This window comes from Thermobia domestica, chromosome 16 (assembly GCF_964235325.1).
Source record: "Thermobia domestica chromosome 16, izTheDome1.hap1.1, whole genome shotgun sequence".
In the NCBI taxonomy this organism is placed as follows: domain Eukaryota; kingdom Metazoa; phylum Arthropoda; class Insecta; order Zygentoma; family Lepismatidae; genus Thermobia; species Thermobia domestica.
In genome coordinates, this window is record NC_137469.1 from 122,102,385 (window position 1) to 122,119,402 (window position 17,018).

At 34.3% G+C, this 17,018-nt stretch overlaps 1 protein-coding gene across 2 annotated transcripts in view; it reads left to right on the forward strand.

Moving 5' to 3' along the window:
- Window positions 1-17,018, forward strand: part of LOC145673385 (structural maintenance of chromosomes protein 6-like) — a 169,577-nt gene that overhangs the window by 21,063 nt on the left and 131,496 nt on the right. For both annotated transcript variants that reach the window (XM_081743036.1, XM_081743035.1), the window contains exon 3: window positions 15,993-16,188. In XM_081743036.1, the coding sequence (XP_081599162.1) occupies window positions 15,993-16,188 (196 nt within the window). The remainder of the gene's footprint in view (window positions 1-15,992; window positions 16,189-17,018) is intronic.

A 17,018-nucleotide genomic window follows, 5' to 3' on the forward strand; every position in this document is an offset into this window, starting at 1 on the left:
GTCCGAAACAATTCACAAGAGGTAGGTTACTCCTGATGTGTTCTTTTTGAACGACCTTCTCAAAAATGACTCATTTGATTTTTTCATATTTTATAAAGAATTATTGCATTAATTGCTCTATTATATGGCTAATGAAAATGTGCTCAAAGTGTGAATTAGTTTTGTAGTGTGGATTTTTTTCAATCGAAGGTTTTTATTCGTTAATCGGATATTCGATGTATTTGGATAATTTTATTCGTATTATCCAAATATACACTTCAGTAACAACTGCGGCCTAACACAGTTAAGAAATAGAATTGAAATAGTTTAGTGCGGTGACCCGTACCCTGTAATTGAATATTGTTTGGTAAACTCCCTTCCTTTTTGTAACAAACAAAGGCTTTTCTTTCTCGAGCGACAAAAGAGAGAAAAAATATGGTGATTGTGAAAATAATATATCAAATTCAGATTTCAACGGATTTACATGTTTCATGGCGTCTACATACCTAAAATGATTTTTCGATACCCGTTCTTCCGGTCCGTCCGTTCGCTAAACTTTTCTGTGCACTCGCCTAGAGGCCATACCGTTCAACGTATATGCTCCAAATTTTAAACTTAGAGTTTACAGGAGATTTTCCAATTTTTTTCCTACCGCCTAAAATAAGTGTGGTTTACTAACAGCCGAAAATCGAAAAAAGCTATTTTCTCAAAAATGGTTTTAACAATTTTGTTTGTTTTTCATTAATCAGTATTTAATTAACAACCCTATATTGCGGTATCAGATATTTCTCTTAGAAAAATTTACGAGGGGTAGTTTGTTCTTGGAGGTGACTTTTTCTCGACGATTTTCCCAGAAAAGATTGGCATTTTGTTCTCACTTCATAAATGAATATTTAACCTGACAACATGGTATAAGTCAATTGACCTGAAAAATATATGAGTAGTAGTTTATTCTTGGAGTTGAATTAATTCCCAGTGAGTTTCTCAAAGACGGCCTAGTAGATTTTGTTTATATTTTATAAAATATAAAAGAAGTAGGGTGAACCTAAAATATGTGCACAGACTTCAGGAAGTGATTCGGGACAACGAAAGAAGACAAAAAGTCCTCATGCAGTTTTTAAAATTCAGCATCGTTTTCGAGATACAGGGTTGCAACTTGAAATTCTTAATCGACTCATGACATTTGGAAATGAGTACAAACATGTGGAGAAGCTTCTGAAGGTGATTCCTGAGATCAAAACAAGACAAAAAGTCTTGTTGTAGTTCTTTTTAAATTCAGCTTTGTATTCGAGATTGCTAACTTGGAATCAAAAATCGACTCCTGACAATTGAAAGTGAATACAAACATGTGGACAAATTTCGGAAGGTGGTTCCTGAGATAAAAACAAGAGAAAAAGTCCTCTTGCCGTCTTTTTAATTCAGCTTCGTTTTCGAGATACGGGGTTGAAAACTTAAATCGACTCCTGACAATTGGAATTGAACACACACATGTACGCAAACTTTGGGAGGTTATTCATGAGGTCAGAACAAGAGAAAAAGTCGTCGTTCTTTTTTACAGACTAGTTTTTGGAGTCGATGCTGGATTCCAAGTTGGCAACCCTGTATCTCGTAAATGAAGCTGAATTCGAAAACTGCAAGAGGACCATTTGTCTCCTTTTGATGTCACGAATCACCTCCCGAAGTTTGTAGACATCTTTCAGGTTCACCCTTAATGAAGCTTCTTTTCGAAAAGTTAAATATTAACTTTAGGCATTGTTCAACTTTTTTAAATAACAAATGCCGTTATAAATTTTAAGGCAGAGAGCTACTTCTGAGAGAATAGATCTTGAAAAATAATTTTAAAACTTAGACATGTTTTCGAGACCTTCCAGACAAGACTAGACATTTTACAAGCTATCTCGTGTCCAAAGCATTTGTCTCGTTTTATCTTGGATGCCACAAAGCCCGTCTCGTCTCTTTCTCGAGACACATCTCATCTCGTGCGCATTCGTTAACATTTGGGACAGGGTTATCTTTCTACTCAAAGCAATGTTTTTATAATGGTTGCATATTTATGATAATTGCCGTCAACATAAATTACAGTCCTTTCACTTGAATTAATTGTTTATTATTATTATTATTATTATTATTATTATTGAAATTAAAATTAAATGGAATTTCTAGTTTAACGTTGTACGATTATGCACCTACGCTAAGGGAGAATGATGATGAATGAAATGGTAAAATTAAGAAAGTGGGAGGAAAATGAAAAATCCCAAGAAAACCCATGCACACGGTATTTGTCCACCTCAAATTTCACTTGGCGCGAAGTGGAATCGAGCCACGGACACCATGCACCTAGGGTGAATGCTTTACCACTTCTTTTTAATTCTTCCCAACGGGATACTCAACTCTATTGCCAATCTTTTTATTCAATCCTTTGGTCACCTATATACGACAGGGACATAAACACAGAAACAACAAGGATATTTAAAATCACAAAGGTTCTTCCACCGGGAATGTAACTCGAGACCCCGTACAATAAAAAAAAGGCGCACATGTATTAATAATTAACAGGACAGCATTCGAACCGGGTCTCCTGTTTGGCAATTCCATGTGTTATCTTTACACCACCAACCTTTCCTACCACTGATCCACATTATTATTATTTTTTCATATGTATAATAGAATTATTGATCTCAGCAACTAAGTTATTTTGTTTTGAAAATACTAGATTGTGAACAATGTATCTTCTTGTGACTTTATTTTTCATTCGAAACAAATATAGTATACTAAATGTTAAAACTAAATACTTCAAATTAATGAAAGCTGATTGCATGACTTTCTACTTCTTTTATTATGAAAAAAAAAAAAATCAGAATAGGTAATTTGCTTAGCCTACTAGTGCGGTTATAGCTTTATTTGATAGGGTTCCTAACCTTGCGTGGACAACTATCTTCTAAAAATAAATACTATACATATATAAAAGCAGATTAAGTAGATAATAAAGTAGATTATAAAAAATAGTTATAAAATACTAAGAGAAAATCGAATTGGAAAGTGCAAATACTAATCTAATATCCTGTTATGGGAAAATAATTGACTATGGTAGTTCTTCTTGTTAATAACACTATCTTTAATGACTATTAAAAAACCTCATTTGGAGCAGGATATTATAAGACTCAGAAACAAGAATTGCGAAGTATCCTTCATGGAAAATAATTTATCACATAAAAAGAAATAATCATGAATTACAGAGCATACAGTGATAGCGTTAATGTTTAGTTCTTATTATTACCTTTATACAAATTCAAATAGTATGAGATCACTGTCGCGGAGTGGCTTATTTATGATTTTATTTTTCAGTCTTACAAGGAGAAAGCAGACTTTGGCAAATGAATTTCGGGGCCATCTTTCGCGAGGTAGTAATGCACAATTAAAGTGTTGATATTACAAACTGATAGATCTCAATAGTCAGAAATAGCTCAGAAAAAGCGTCGTAACATTTCCGACTCGCCGTAGGCGTAGGCGTACATGATATGGCGCGTAGAAGTGTCAAGTGACGGGGTGGAGGAGATCTGCGACTTCCAGGCAAAGGGTCCCGGGTTCAATTCCGCACGAGTTAACCTTTTTGGATTTAACCAATAACTTAACCGTTTGTAACTACAAGTAAAATTTTGTGACCACATGTTTATAATGCATAAAAAATAGAAATGTTCAAATCAGTTGTAAAACAGTTTCATGTTAACCAGCAACAAAATGTAAACTATTTCGTAAATATATTGGTATCACGAGTTATATTATGGTTACCACAGTCGTTGTGTAAAAAATGTTCTTGACGTTTCCTGTCTATATCTGTGGACAGTTTAGAATTACAAGGGGGATGAGAGGGAAATCCCATTTGGTAATACTCGATGTATGCTATAACCAGGAGCGTCATTGCAGACTTCCCTTCGGGAAGGGGGGCGGGGCAAGAGCACCACCGACATAAGATTTTCACGTTCTTTACCAGTATACAGTATTAGTAAACAATCGATTAAAGTATCTGTATTTCTCAAACTCTTGGGGGTTGGGCAGTTGGTCCCTACTGCCCCCATAACTGATGCCCCTGGCTATAACTGGAATAGTTTTCCATGCTGTTGTTGTCTAAAGCACAATCCATCCCCTTTTCCAAAATCTCGGTTCATTCGTACACTGTCCACAGATATAAACACGAAGCGTCAAGAACATTTTTTACACAATGACAGTGGTAACCATAATATAACTCTTGATATCAATATTTTATGGAATAGTTTACATTTTGTTGCTAGTTAACATGGAACATTGAATGGTTTTACAACTGATTTAAACCTTTCTATTACTTTATGCAATATAAACATACGGCGAAATAATATTTTACTTGTGGTTACAAATGGTTTGCTACTTTATTGGTTAAATAAAAAACGAAAACAAAAGCTTACCCAAGCGGGAATCGAAACCGGGACCGTTTTCACGTAAGTCATAAATGCTCCTCACTCTGCCATACCTTCATTTGGTGACTTCACGCGTCGTACCATATATGCAGCGAGCCGAAAACTTTGAGACGCCTTTTCTCCGCTATTTCTGGCTATTTCGCTCTTATCAGTTTGTAATTTTAACACTCCAAATGTGCATTACTACCTCGCGAAAGATGACCCCGAAGATCATTTGCCAAAGTCTGCTTTCTCCTTGTTAGCTCAACTCACTATAAGACTTTCGAATATATAACGTTCAGTAAAGCATGTTGCAGTTTTGAATAATGAAGCACAAAAGTTTCTCTCGAAATACTTAGGGGGCTTACTCAGGAAATACTACTAGTACGAGACAAAAACAACCACTATCACTTATTATTATTATTATTATTATTATTATTATTATTATTATTATTATTATTATTACTATTACTACTACTACTACTACTACTACTACTACTACTACTACTACTACTACTACTACTACTACTACTACTAATAATAATAATAATAATAATAATAATAATAATGATAATAATAGAAGCGAGCTTAACGAGTTTTAACCGTCCGACTCAAAACACATTTCATTTTAATGAAACTAGGAAGTGCCTTCTGTTAGCTTTGCGAAGTAACTATTGCTTGGAATTTCAATCTGCAAAATATACGAGATAAAATTAAACAAATGAATCAAGTTTCCACTCATTTATACAAAACAATTTTGCAATATCAACTACGTGAATCTTGTCCCATAAAGAAGCCGAAACCCCTAGACTGAAGAGCCCTCCCAGATTTGATTCTTTCCCACATAAAAAAAATAAATAAAATAAACATAGTAACAAAAATGATAATTGCACTTCTATGGGATTCGAACCAACTACCTCCGGCATGCAGACTCTTTGCTAGAACTAACTGAGCTATTTGTTTTTTTACGGTAAAGACGATTTTTCATTACGATCGTGGTACCAATTCGTCCTTTTCCATAGGTAATTTCCACTATTTGCTCTATCTATACGTTAATACTTGGCATAGATTCATATATTTGGAGTTTGCAGATAATGCACGTAATCAGACATATTAGAAATGTTTCGTTAAAAGTTTTGTTTGTAGATTTAATCCATATTTCTCTCAATGACATAGATGTCGCCACTTCTTGTTGAACTGCAGAATTCCCTCGCGTTCTTGAAAATTTCCCACTTTAGCAGAGTTGATAATTCTTGTAATTTCGGTCGATTTAATGTTTTTTGCTTCTAATTTATTTATTTTAAGCTAATATCTAACACAAATATTAAAAACTGGTTTGTTATTAACTTTTCCTGCTGGGGAAATCTTCCGAAATTTCGAATATATAAAGAAAGCGGAGATATTTTCAAAAAAAAAAAAAAAAAAAAAAAATCAAAATAAAGAGAAGCGTCATTTATTTTGCTCATAGTGGTACATCGTTAACATGAAAAAAACTACTTTCATTTCTCTTTACATATCGTCCCTTTCGAGACAAAGGGGCGTATCTAATGTTCTTAACTCTTCCAGGAGAAAAGTTTAAAGCTTTTCTCATTATTTATTCTATCATTTTCTTTTAAAATTTAGTTTGACATCCTTCGTTCAGGTATATAACTTACCATATCAAACTGAATGTTAAAAGAATGCTAACTGAATGAGAGAAGGTTAACTAAATGAGAAAAGGTTAACTAAATGAGGAAAGGTTTTAACTTGTTTCCTGGAAAAGTTAAGAAAATGGGAAACACATTTCGTATCGTATCTTTGTCTCGAGAGGGACGATATATGATACAGGCAAGGTATAGTTAAAATTTTATTTAACTGAAAGACCCTTTTTCATGAGGCTGTTGGTGATAGATTAAAAATAGATTTTATCACCTTTATATGTAGATGAAAAGTAGTAACACTGAAATAGGAAGCTCTCCAGAAAATTATTCCATAACTTAACAAGGATTGTAACTTACCATAGTACAACAACACCAAAGATTTTTTTTTGACACCGAACCATGTAGTCTATAAATGACAAAATATATTCGGCTTAATTTGTTATTTAGATCAGTAATATGCGCATCATATGTAAGTCTATTGCTTATTTAACTCCTAAAAATTTAGTGGATTTTAAATAGTCTACAAAAGTTGAATTTATTTGAATGTACCTAGGTAATAGGACTTGTTCCTTTTTCTCCATGTCAATAGAAGAACTAGAAAGATATACAAAATAGAATAGATCATCTTACCGTATTCTAGGCTTATGTAAGCTTTTATTTCTGATATAATTCACATAATATTATACATAATCATCGATAGATAACGTTTCTCAATATGTGATGACGATTATTTAAAATGTGTGTGTCGTTTGTATTAATTCTAATGTTTTATTAATACCAAGGAATTAAATCTAAACACGGTTGGATTGTAAAGTAAACCATTCGCCCATGTAAAGCAATTGAAATATACAGGGTGACCCCAAAAAATCCTCCCACATTTGAAAAGCGAATAGAACAAAAATTATTGCAGATGGCAACTTGTTTATTAAGAAATATAATGGTGTTGAAAACAGGTTGTAATTTTTTTATTCTGATTTGAATCACTCTATTCTGTTGTGTGTTCAAATGATATAACAATTGTCAATTCAATTATAGTCAATAATACATAATGAAACCTTACATTTTTTGATCGGCTGTAGAAATATTAGTGAAGGGGAGAAAGGAGTGGAAGTCCTTGCTTTCGCTCACTTGTGGAAGATTTTTATCATCCTTTACTACTTTTATAAGTGCTTAAATTGAAATGAGCATTAAAAAAAAAAAAAAAAAGTCGTCTACTAGATTTACTTGGGATGGGACTCATTGATAGATAAGGTACCAGAATTGGACGACACCCGTTTTAACACAAAAGAAATAAAAATGAGAATTTTCAGAAAAATTGATGAGAGATTCTCGGGGAAGAAAGGTAGTCTGAGATCACAATACTGGAAGGTAGTCTCTTCATAGTCTCTGCTTGACTTCTGTTGTCCTCTTTGGTCTTGTTCTGCAAAGATTCCAATATGTCTAATTTGTCCTAGCCTAAAGTTGGCTACTGCTCAGACTCGCGATACAGCTCATAGACGGGAACTACATTGACAGACCAGTTTCGAGATCGGAGGTCTGTCGTTCTGATCACAAACAAAATCTTTCTCTCTCTAACCACAGGACTAGAACCTGCCGAAAACTAAGATAGAAGGTCGTTAGACTACCGGAGGATTGATTGTCTACGTCTGATCTCCTCTACCAGTTCACCCCCCGTTTCTGGGTTGACCTTGGTTTTTAAAGATCCAAATTTCCTGATGATGTTGCTGACTCGAGCCACGTGTTGACAGGCACTTGAGGTCAGAGATGGTTGGATAATCCGGAAAGGAACTCTCTCAGCTTTATTACATAAAATACACAATGACATAATTCGTTACATAAGCGTAAACAAACACTTCTTCAATTCAGCAAGGAAATCACAAAAATACCAAAGAAACATAGCCTGAATTCTCAGACAGAAATGAATTCATTAGTAAGGACTGTCCTTCCATGCGTGTGTTATTCTTAGTGCAACCAAAACAGTTTTATGTAATTAAAAAAAAAAAAGTATCACAACCTTAATGACAGTTCCTCATGGTAAATAATGTTTCTCAGTAAGTTAATAGATCGATGGGTGGGAAATCGATACTAATCAATGATCAATAAACATTGATCTTTTTACACTACTTTATAGTCCATTAGAAGTAATCAGTGTAGCTACAGATACAGATAAAACCGAACAAATTTCCCCATTACCTTGAAACGGAAGTATAATCTTACTTTTACTTCCACACTTACTAAGTTCTCAAATCAAATATGTTGTTTATCAGCCCACATTTCACACTATATATAAATTACAGAATTACTTAGAACGATAGCTGCGGCCATTTTATTACTTCATCTTACGTGAATCGTAATATTGTAGATTAGAAGCGAACATTTTTTACAACATATTTGCACAGTAACTGTTTAATTAATACTTTCCGCCTATCGTGGCATTAACTGAAGCAGTTAACTTTACAATGAAACAAATACAGAAAGAAGGAGGAAACAACCGAGTTAAATTTATTTTTACACATCAAAACCTGTGTAGGTGTGAATTCAATAACGTACAAAGAGTAAAAGAAGTGATTTGACTGGACCGCGAATCAAACCCTGGCTCTCCTGCTGCTGTGTTTGGACAATCCAGTATCCGTATATTGAGAACACCTTTTGACGATCGATTGTTTCTTCCTTTCGTTAATATATGAAATCACAAGCACCTAGGCTAGGATATGGTACAAGCCATATGATTTTAGCGAAGAGCACCAACTGCAGGAGTAAGAGAATATTTTGGCTGTTCCGAGAAGCAGACTGGGTGGCGTAATGGTTAACGCATCGGCACGGTATGCTGGGGATCCCGAGTTCGAGTCCTGGTCTAGTCAAATCACTTTTTCAGTCTTTGTAAGTTACAAAAATAGGAAAAATTTAAATGGGGATTGGTGTATAATAATAAATAACTTAATTAGTAAACAGTTACCTTTTCTCGTTAATTTACTTTTTGTAATACTTAAAATGGAATTCGTTTTTACGAAACTATGCGTTATAAGGCTTCCGATATTTACGCGTAGCGTAGTTTGGAATTCTAAAATATGTTCCTTACATTTTCTAACCTTTATTGTAGTGATAAGCATTATTTTGTAATAACTCAGCTGTCCCATTAGTAAGTGAAACAAAATATCTGTACAAGAAAAACTTATTTGTTTCATATTCACAATAATAATAATAATAATAATAATAATAATAACGACCGTCTGACTGACTGACGTGACGTGACTTGACTTGACTTGACTTGACTTGACTTGACTTGACTTGACTTGACGTGACTTCTTAGCTAACTGCATCCAGTTTCTACTTGGTATTCCAATCTCTGCTTGATCCATCTTAATATTGTCCTCCCATCTGCGCCTAGGTCTTCCTAATGGTCGTTTTCCGATTAATAATAATAATAGTATACATCGCGACAAAACATAACCAATTTTTTCCTCGAAGGTCAAGATCTAAGGGTTTACTTGTCCCTACCATAAATCCTTCACTGTAACTAGATTTCGGCGTTGCCGCACCAACTCAGGTAGAACTGTATAAAGCTCTTAGTATGGCTAACCTCATTACGGTTATCATAGTAGCCCGAGTCCGTGCAGATTTCTAAACACATTACCCCACAGAAATGAGTGCCGTAAGTCCAGGCCTTCTAAAGGCTGTTGCGCCAGGAATTTAGTTATCATTATTATTATTGCTAATAATAATATGTAATATTAGTAATAGGTTTAACAAAGATTCTGTCTGTTTATCTGCTCTGCTTGTAAGTATATTATTTCTAACTTTAAGATATAGTTATACAGGTCAATATATAATTGATCAGTTTCTTTCTAATGTGATTCTTCACGTGTATAAAAACTGGACAAACTACAAATTAGCATACTATACAAAGGAAATGAATAATGATAGCTTTATTACTCAGATATTAACCTGCATACATTAATACATATGAGGATTTAGGTACTTAATAGAATGCTTTTTAATCATTTCTTTTTTTTTTAAGAAAAAAGTTTTAAATTCTCATTATAGACAGATGGCCTGTCTAATAATAATAATAATAATAATAATAATAATAATAATAATAATAATGTTTTCCCAGGACATTGAACAAAGTTATCGTGTCTTGCAAAATATTTTTGATAAAGACAAAGATCACGTTGTCATCGAGATAGATCAATCGTCCTCAGAAACTGAGGAAAACGAAAACGAGGACATATTTTGAACTCTTGAAGTGTTAAGTTCCAATTGTTTATTTTATCTATTTATGTGAGAATTTTCAAAATAATGTTCAATCAGGTCTGATGTAGTCCTTTATGAGATTGATTCTAAGTTCCATGAAGGGCATAAACAAATAATAATAATAATAATGCTATTTATAAAAGACTGACATTAGTGCATCACGCTAACTCCTAATAGTAAAATCACGTTGATGTTTATTGCAATAATAATATAATACAATAATTTAGATTTGAGTATTTATATTTATGTATCCGCAAGTTCGTTGGTCGGTTAACTTTAAAAAAAAATAAAATAAAATAAAAAAAATAAAAAAAAAAAACAATTAGAGCTCCTTGACTTTAACCTATAATTAGTGCTTGAACTTTTCGGGTAAGCTGTACCTGCCCGATACCCATTGCGTTTGGTTTACTCGATCCTTAGACCTGATAAACTCGTTTGGCCTGTTTGGACCGTTTGACCCGATAGACTCGTTATGAGTTCCTACATGATAATTAGAACAATTTGCGTTATGATAATAAAGTGAAACAACACATCATTTACAATAATGACACACGGGATTATCAGGTCATCCCTATTCATACGGTTCAATCGGGCAAACCCGATTCATACGGGTAAAAGTACAATATTGGTCCAACGTGCGGTCCAGGATCTATTCTATTTTCCGAGCATTACCGAAAATGCACAGTAGCCCGAAACAGCTCGGACGTAAAAACTACATTATTATTATTATTATTATTATTATTATTATTATTATTATTATTATTATTATTATTATTATTATTATTATTATTATTATAATAATATTAATAGGAGAGAAAATTACTTGTTGAATGACGTGTACGTATTTTATCCCTATTTGAAATGGTTATTCTGGTTTTATATATCTGCTTATTGGTTTGCAACACTCAGAAAGAATAGTAATACCGGCAACCCAACTGGTTGACAAACCGCATGTGGCCGCTAACAACAATATGAGAGTTTTACTGTCGATAAGAAAACTTGGTTTAGCTTTGAAAACCACTATAATAATAAAATTATTACGTACTAATATATCATCCCGTGAGAAAACTAAAATCATATGTATCGGAACAATTTTTCCAATCTGGAGAATATTTAGTTTTGCCACTGGAGGATATATTGATAAATAACCAATTTTTTGTCAATTCGAATCATCCTCTCATGCGCATACATATTTTAATGATTTGTTTTCTGATGGAAAGAAGATATCGGATTAACAGGAATGTTTGTGTCAGTACTCACTCTTAGATAATTTATTTTATAACATTGAATTTTAGAACACCTTTACTTCTAAAAATATTTAATTTAATACAAAGAATAGTATTAAATCAAGAAAAATGAAGATAACAATAGTATAAAACATATATTGGAGAAACATATATCTTTCAGAAGATCCTACTAGAATTCTAAAACAGTCCACTAATATATGTGTTATACAGTTGCAAAGATATAGTTTCATTCCTGTTTTCTTTTGTTATTCCGTAACAATATTAAAAGACTCTATGTACTAATCAGTTTTTTTAAAGCGATATCTCATCGCAGTTTGCGATGCAAAAACATAGAATTGCGATACAAACTGAAAAATGTATCGCAAATTGCAATGCATCTTTGCATCTTTTATTATTACCACGGGAGCTAAAATAAGGAGAAAGCTGAAAAAAATATTATTATTATTTCAAGAAACTTTTCTTTGAATGGTCGGTTGCTGCAAGAAACAATGCCTCGACTTTGGGTTACAAAACAGTTTTCTACTCTGTCTTTCCTTCCCTTTGTCGGTTTGTAGCTAGTGGGTTATCCTCCAGACCTTCTCAGGTTTCGGGTCATCCTATCTTTGTTTCTGGGTGTGTAATTAAAAGAAAAAAATGTCCCTTGAAGAAAAGGCGCATTGACAGATGAGAAAAGTGCAAACTGTATTGAATCTAGCCGAAATATGTGTAGCATGAATAGGGCTTGGATATAGTTAGTAAAACGCTGAAGTGCGTTTTAAAACGCTGAAGTGCGTTTTACTTTCCCTTTTTATTAAGCTTGTAATGAACCGACCAACTGTTTGAGATTTACCAAAATTCTTTATTTTTATTGCTGCATAACTATAGATAATAATAATAATAGATTTATCCAATAAATACGAAAGTAATTCACAATTCCATTTATAATAAATGGAATTGTGAAGTACTTTCGTATTTATTGGACTTCTTTTATGAATTTATAATTTTTCATTATAGTACAGAAAAAGCGATTCAAAATTTACAAATTGCGTTACAAATTGAAATTTGTATCGCAATTTGCTACACAAAATGTAAATTAAAAAAAAAAAAGACGCTGGTATATATACCAGGGTGGGTAATTGTTCGTAACGTTGGGTGGCTCCACCCAATCGATGCCGGAAAACCATGTGCAACGTGCAGAACAGTTGAAGGTCGTGGTGGCAGAACACGTGTCACATGTCTGTCTTATTACAGTGCTAACGGTGTGTGGGAGGAACTATTCGTTAAATACACAGTTGGCAGGGCACGTTGAATACACAGTTGGCATGACAATGGCTGAGAAAAAACTTGTGTGTCGTGTCCTTCTGCGCTATTACTGGAAAAAGGGGTTGAATGCAGCAGCAGCAGCAGCCAAGGAAATTTGTGCCGTAGAAGGTGAAGGTACTGTCCACAACTTGAAGTGGTTTCGACGTTTTCGGGCTGGTGACACTCAAGTGTGGACGCCCTGTGACGACGGATATCGATGCCCTCCTGAACGCTGTGGAAGGAAACCCAGGACCCAGTACCTGTCAGCTGGCAAATGAGGTCAATTCATCACAAACTAGTGTCGTTCATCATATGCATCAACTTGGTTTTCGCTCCAGACAACCGAGAATGGTTCCAATGGTTCCTCATGAATTGATTCCAGCTCAAGCTCAACAACGTTTGACCCTGTGAGAAGAACTGCTTCGAAACCCAAATAACGACAGGTTTTGGCGGAGGATCATCACGAATGATGAAAAGTGGATCTTTCTTCGTTATCCTGACACCGGGAAACAACGGCTTCGACCAGGTATCGAGGCGTAGCCTGTGGTTTAAAGAGGGAATTTTGAAGAGAAGACAATGCTGTGTGTGTGTCATGAAATTTCGAAGGTCCTGTGCTCTGGAAGTTCGTTCCATATGGCCGTGGCGTAGATGAAACATTGTGTGCTGAATAGCTGCAATAGGTATACGACATTGTTCGCCGTCGTTATCCAGCACTGGTGCACCGAAAGCAACTTCTCCACAACGCTCCATGCCACAGGCCAAGAAGAGTCCGCCAGAAAATTGCGGACACGGATAACGTGGAAATTTTACCACGTTCCCGTTCTACTAAATTTTAACACACACCACAGTCCCGACCTTGCGCCATTTGATTTTCATCTGTTTCGTTTCATGGCACACTTCCTTCAGGGCAGACAATTTCATTCTGTGGATGATATGAAAACGGGCGTTACTGAGTTCTTTGCTTCAAAGTCTGCAACCTGGTATCGTCAGGAGCTTGTCATTTATGGAATGTTGGAGAAGAACCATACAGTGTGATGGGGTGTACTTCGCCGAATAGGCGTCTGTGGTACAGGGGGAGTCGAGTGCTGAACATTACCCGTGAACACGCTATGAACATATGACTCACCCTGGTGAAAATACAAAATAGAACTTTCAAAGGACTTGAGAAATGTTGTACTAACGAAATGATAACAAGACTAAATTTAGAAAGAAAAATATATAATTCTTTATACTGAGGACGTTATAGACCACTAAGTAAAATGCTCGTTCTTCACACGAAAGAAATAGAATTATGAAAAATATTTCGAAGGTATATTTGAGCCCCGTTCTCCTTTTCCTTAGGATGCGCATTTGAACCGAAATGAAATGATAAAATTCCCAGTTCGATCCAAATGCCAACTCTTTCCAAGAATTCCTCACGTTTGTCGTTTTATGAATACAATGTGGGAAATTAAAAAAAAAAAAAAAAAATGAATTTTCGAAAAAGCTAGGACACGGTTCAACTTACCCTAAGGAGTTCATATTCCGAATTTCATCTTCGTAAGTTCAGTGGCTTCTGAGATACTTTGTTTTTGACATAAATTTTGAGTCTGCCCCCTAGATAGGCATTTTATTCAAAGTGACATAATAAAAAACAGTTCGTGGCACAAGTAGCTACTAACTAGAATCAAAAATTCATTTCAAACGGTTTATATATTTTCCCGTTATGCAATCAAAAACCTCACTACTTACCTCACTACCTACAAAAATAATTCAAGGTTCCTGCCTATATAAATTTAATATAGGGAGGAACCTTGAATTATTTTTGTATACATAATGTTCTTTAATCAGTGATTGTTATTGGCTGTCCAGACAAAAGGTTTGTGCCATTTTAATTAAAACCCAAATGAGTAGAGACACGATATTTTGGTGACACGCGAAACCGCGAAATTTATCAGTTTTGTACGAAAATGTTGTGTACCTAAAATATGTATTTTTTCACTGTTTGTTAGCCATATAACGCTCGCGATTAAACGCGAAATTCTGTCGAATTAGCGAAATTTGCAACAAGTCTCGATATTCCACGAAATTTACGCGAAAGTTACAATTTTTCGACGCTTTTATGATTTAGTCATTACCATTATTTCTCCCTTCTGCATACTTGACCGTGAGTAAACGCTACTACTTCGACATTTGTCTACCACAATAAAATATGGGACTGCTGGATGTCTGGCGCCAGCCTTCCCTCAGTTTGTCTATTTTCTTGGCTGCAACGAGTGTGGTCCCAGATTTGCCTCGTGTACTTCTGAACTGCAAAGCAACCGGTACAATGCCGAAAATCACAACGTGTTTCGATAGAGCACAAGAAGTTAAAGATCATGGTTACTACGTTCTTGATGCACGTCAAAATATAGTTATCTGTATTTTGTGATATTAGACTACACTGTAATAAAAAAACAAATTTTACACCAGAAAACACTGAAACAATGATTACGTGTTATTTGCATAAGTAAACTGTGAACACTATAAAGTTTTTTTTTCTATTAATGTTCTCTGCGTGTTTTTTTTTTCTTTCTTTAAATGATATTTTTATTCAATGAGATGTTTGGTGTTATTTTTTAAAAACTCAAATATTGTTTAGTATAGTCATGCATGAGCTCATGTCATAATGATCGATGAGTGGAAATTAAGGTGAAATAAGATAATTGTAATTGCTAAGGATAATAGTGTTCTTACATTGAATTTTTATTCACCGATTTTATCCCGCTTTACGCATATTTTTATAACGAAATTACTAATTGTTATGTACCACAAAATCGTGTCTCTATCAATGAGTCATGAAATGAAAACTTAGCTTTCATATTTTGCTGGTGAACCAAATTTCATCGTCAGTCTTTTGATTTATTATTATTATTATTATTATTATTATTATTATTATTATTATTATTATTATTATTATTATTATTATTATTATTATTATTATTAAGTGTTGTGATTTCAAAAATATTTGGACAAATGAGAAACTCAAACTGCCATCGATTGCCTTGTCGTTACATTACTCTCCATTGTTAATAAATTTTCCCGTTTTGTCTATATGTAAAATGGAACATGTTAATATTCAATTTTTTTGTGTGTTAATGCTGTACCTTAGTACGCTAATAAATGTTAATTCCATGTTGCAGTATTGCAAACCAGGAACTATTGTAAAAATCAATGTTCGGAATTTCATGTGTCATGACTCCTTGGAAGTCCAATTGAATCCAAAAATTAATCTCATCGTTGGAAGAAATGGAAGCGGAAAGAGTGCAATTTTAACGGCTGTAGTAGTCGGTTTAGGTGGGAAAGCTACTACCACTAACAGAGGATCGTCCTTGAAAGGTAAGTCTCTGTGTGTTGAAAACAAAGTAGTAGTATTTGTAAAATTATTTCAGTCATTAGGTTTCTGCACTTTCTGAGATTGTTTTCTCTGAAGGAGGAGGAATGGGGGCAAAGCTCTAGACAGGATACTGATATTAGCCCAATGGGTCTGTATGTTTACCATTGTGTGTCATACGAAAATCAGGATGCTTCCATACCCTTTATGTTCTTGAAAGGAACGCTTCTGATGTTTTCTTGAGTACTTCTTCCTAAGCATCATGCAGTTATTCGTTTGCATTGTAAATATACATCACCTATATATAATTCGTCAGAAAGAATTATATGATATTGTCATCGACTTGTTGGTGACCATGATAGTGTGGTGGGTAGGCGATTTCAGAGTACCGAGGCCAATCAAGTGATCGGAAAACTTCTCATTCAAGAAAAGTGCGAAATAGGTGGGTGCTCTGTTTTGTTGCAACCTATACTTATTAAATAACTGGTTTATATTAATTAGTTAGTATTAGCATGGAATACAAAATCAATAAATTGGAGCTTGCTTGTTCCTGCTATGCCAAAATGTCTGATTAGATATTAGTCTGCGTTTCGAAGTTGACTACAATTTATTTTCAGCCGTACATGTTTAATCCTTCATACTGCGGTCGTTTTATAGACTTGATAAAAATAGGTAGTATATTTAATAATTTAATGTGTGTGGAGCGACACACTAAATACTGATGGAAGGCATGGTGGCTAAGTGGTAGGTGTTCACCTGTGGTGTGAAGGAACCTTATTTTTATTCCAGACCATATGAGTTCGTGGTGGATATTATCCGTGTCCGTGAGTATACT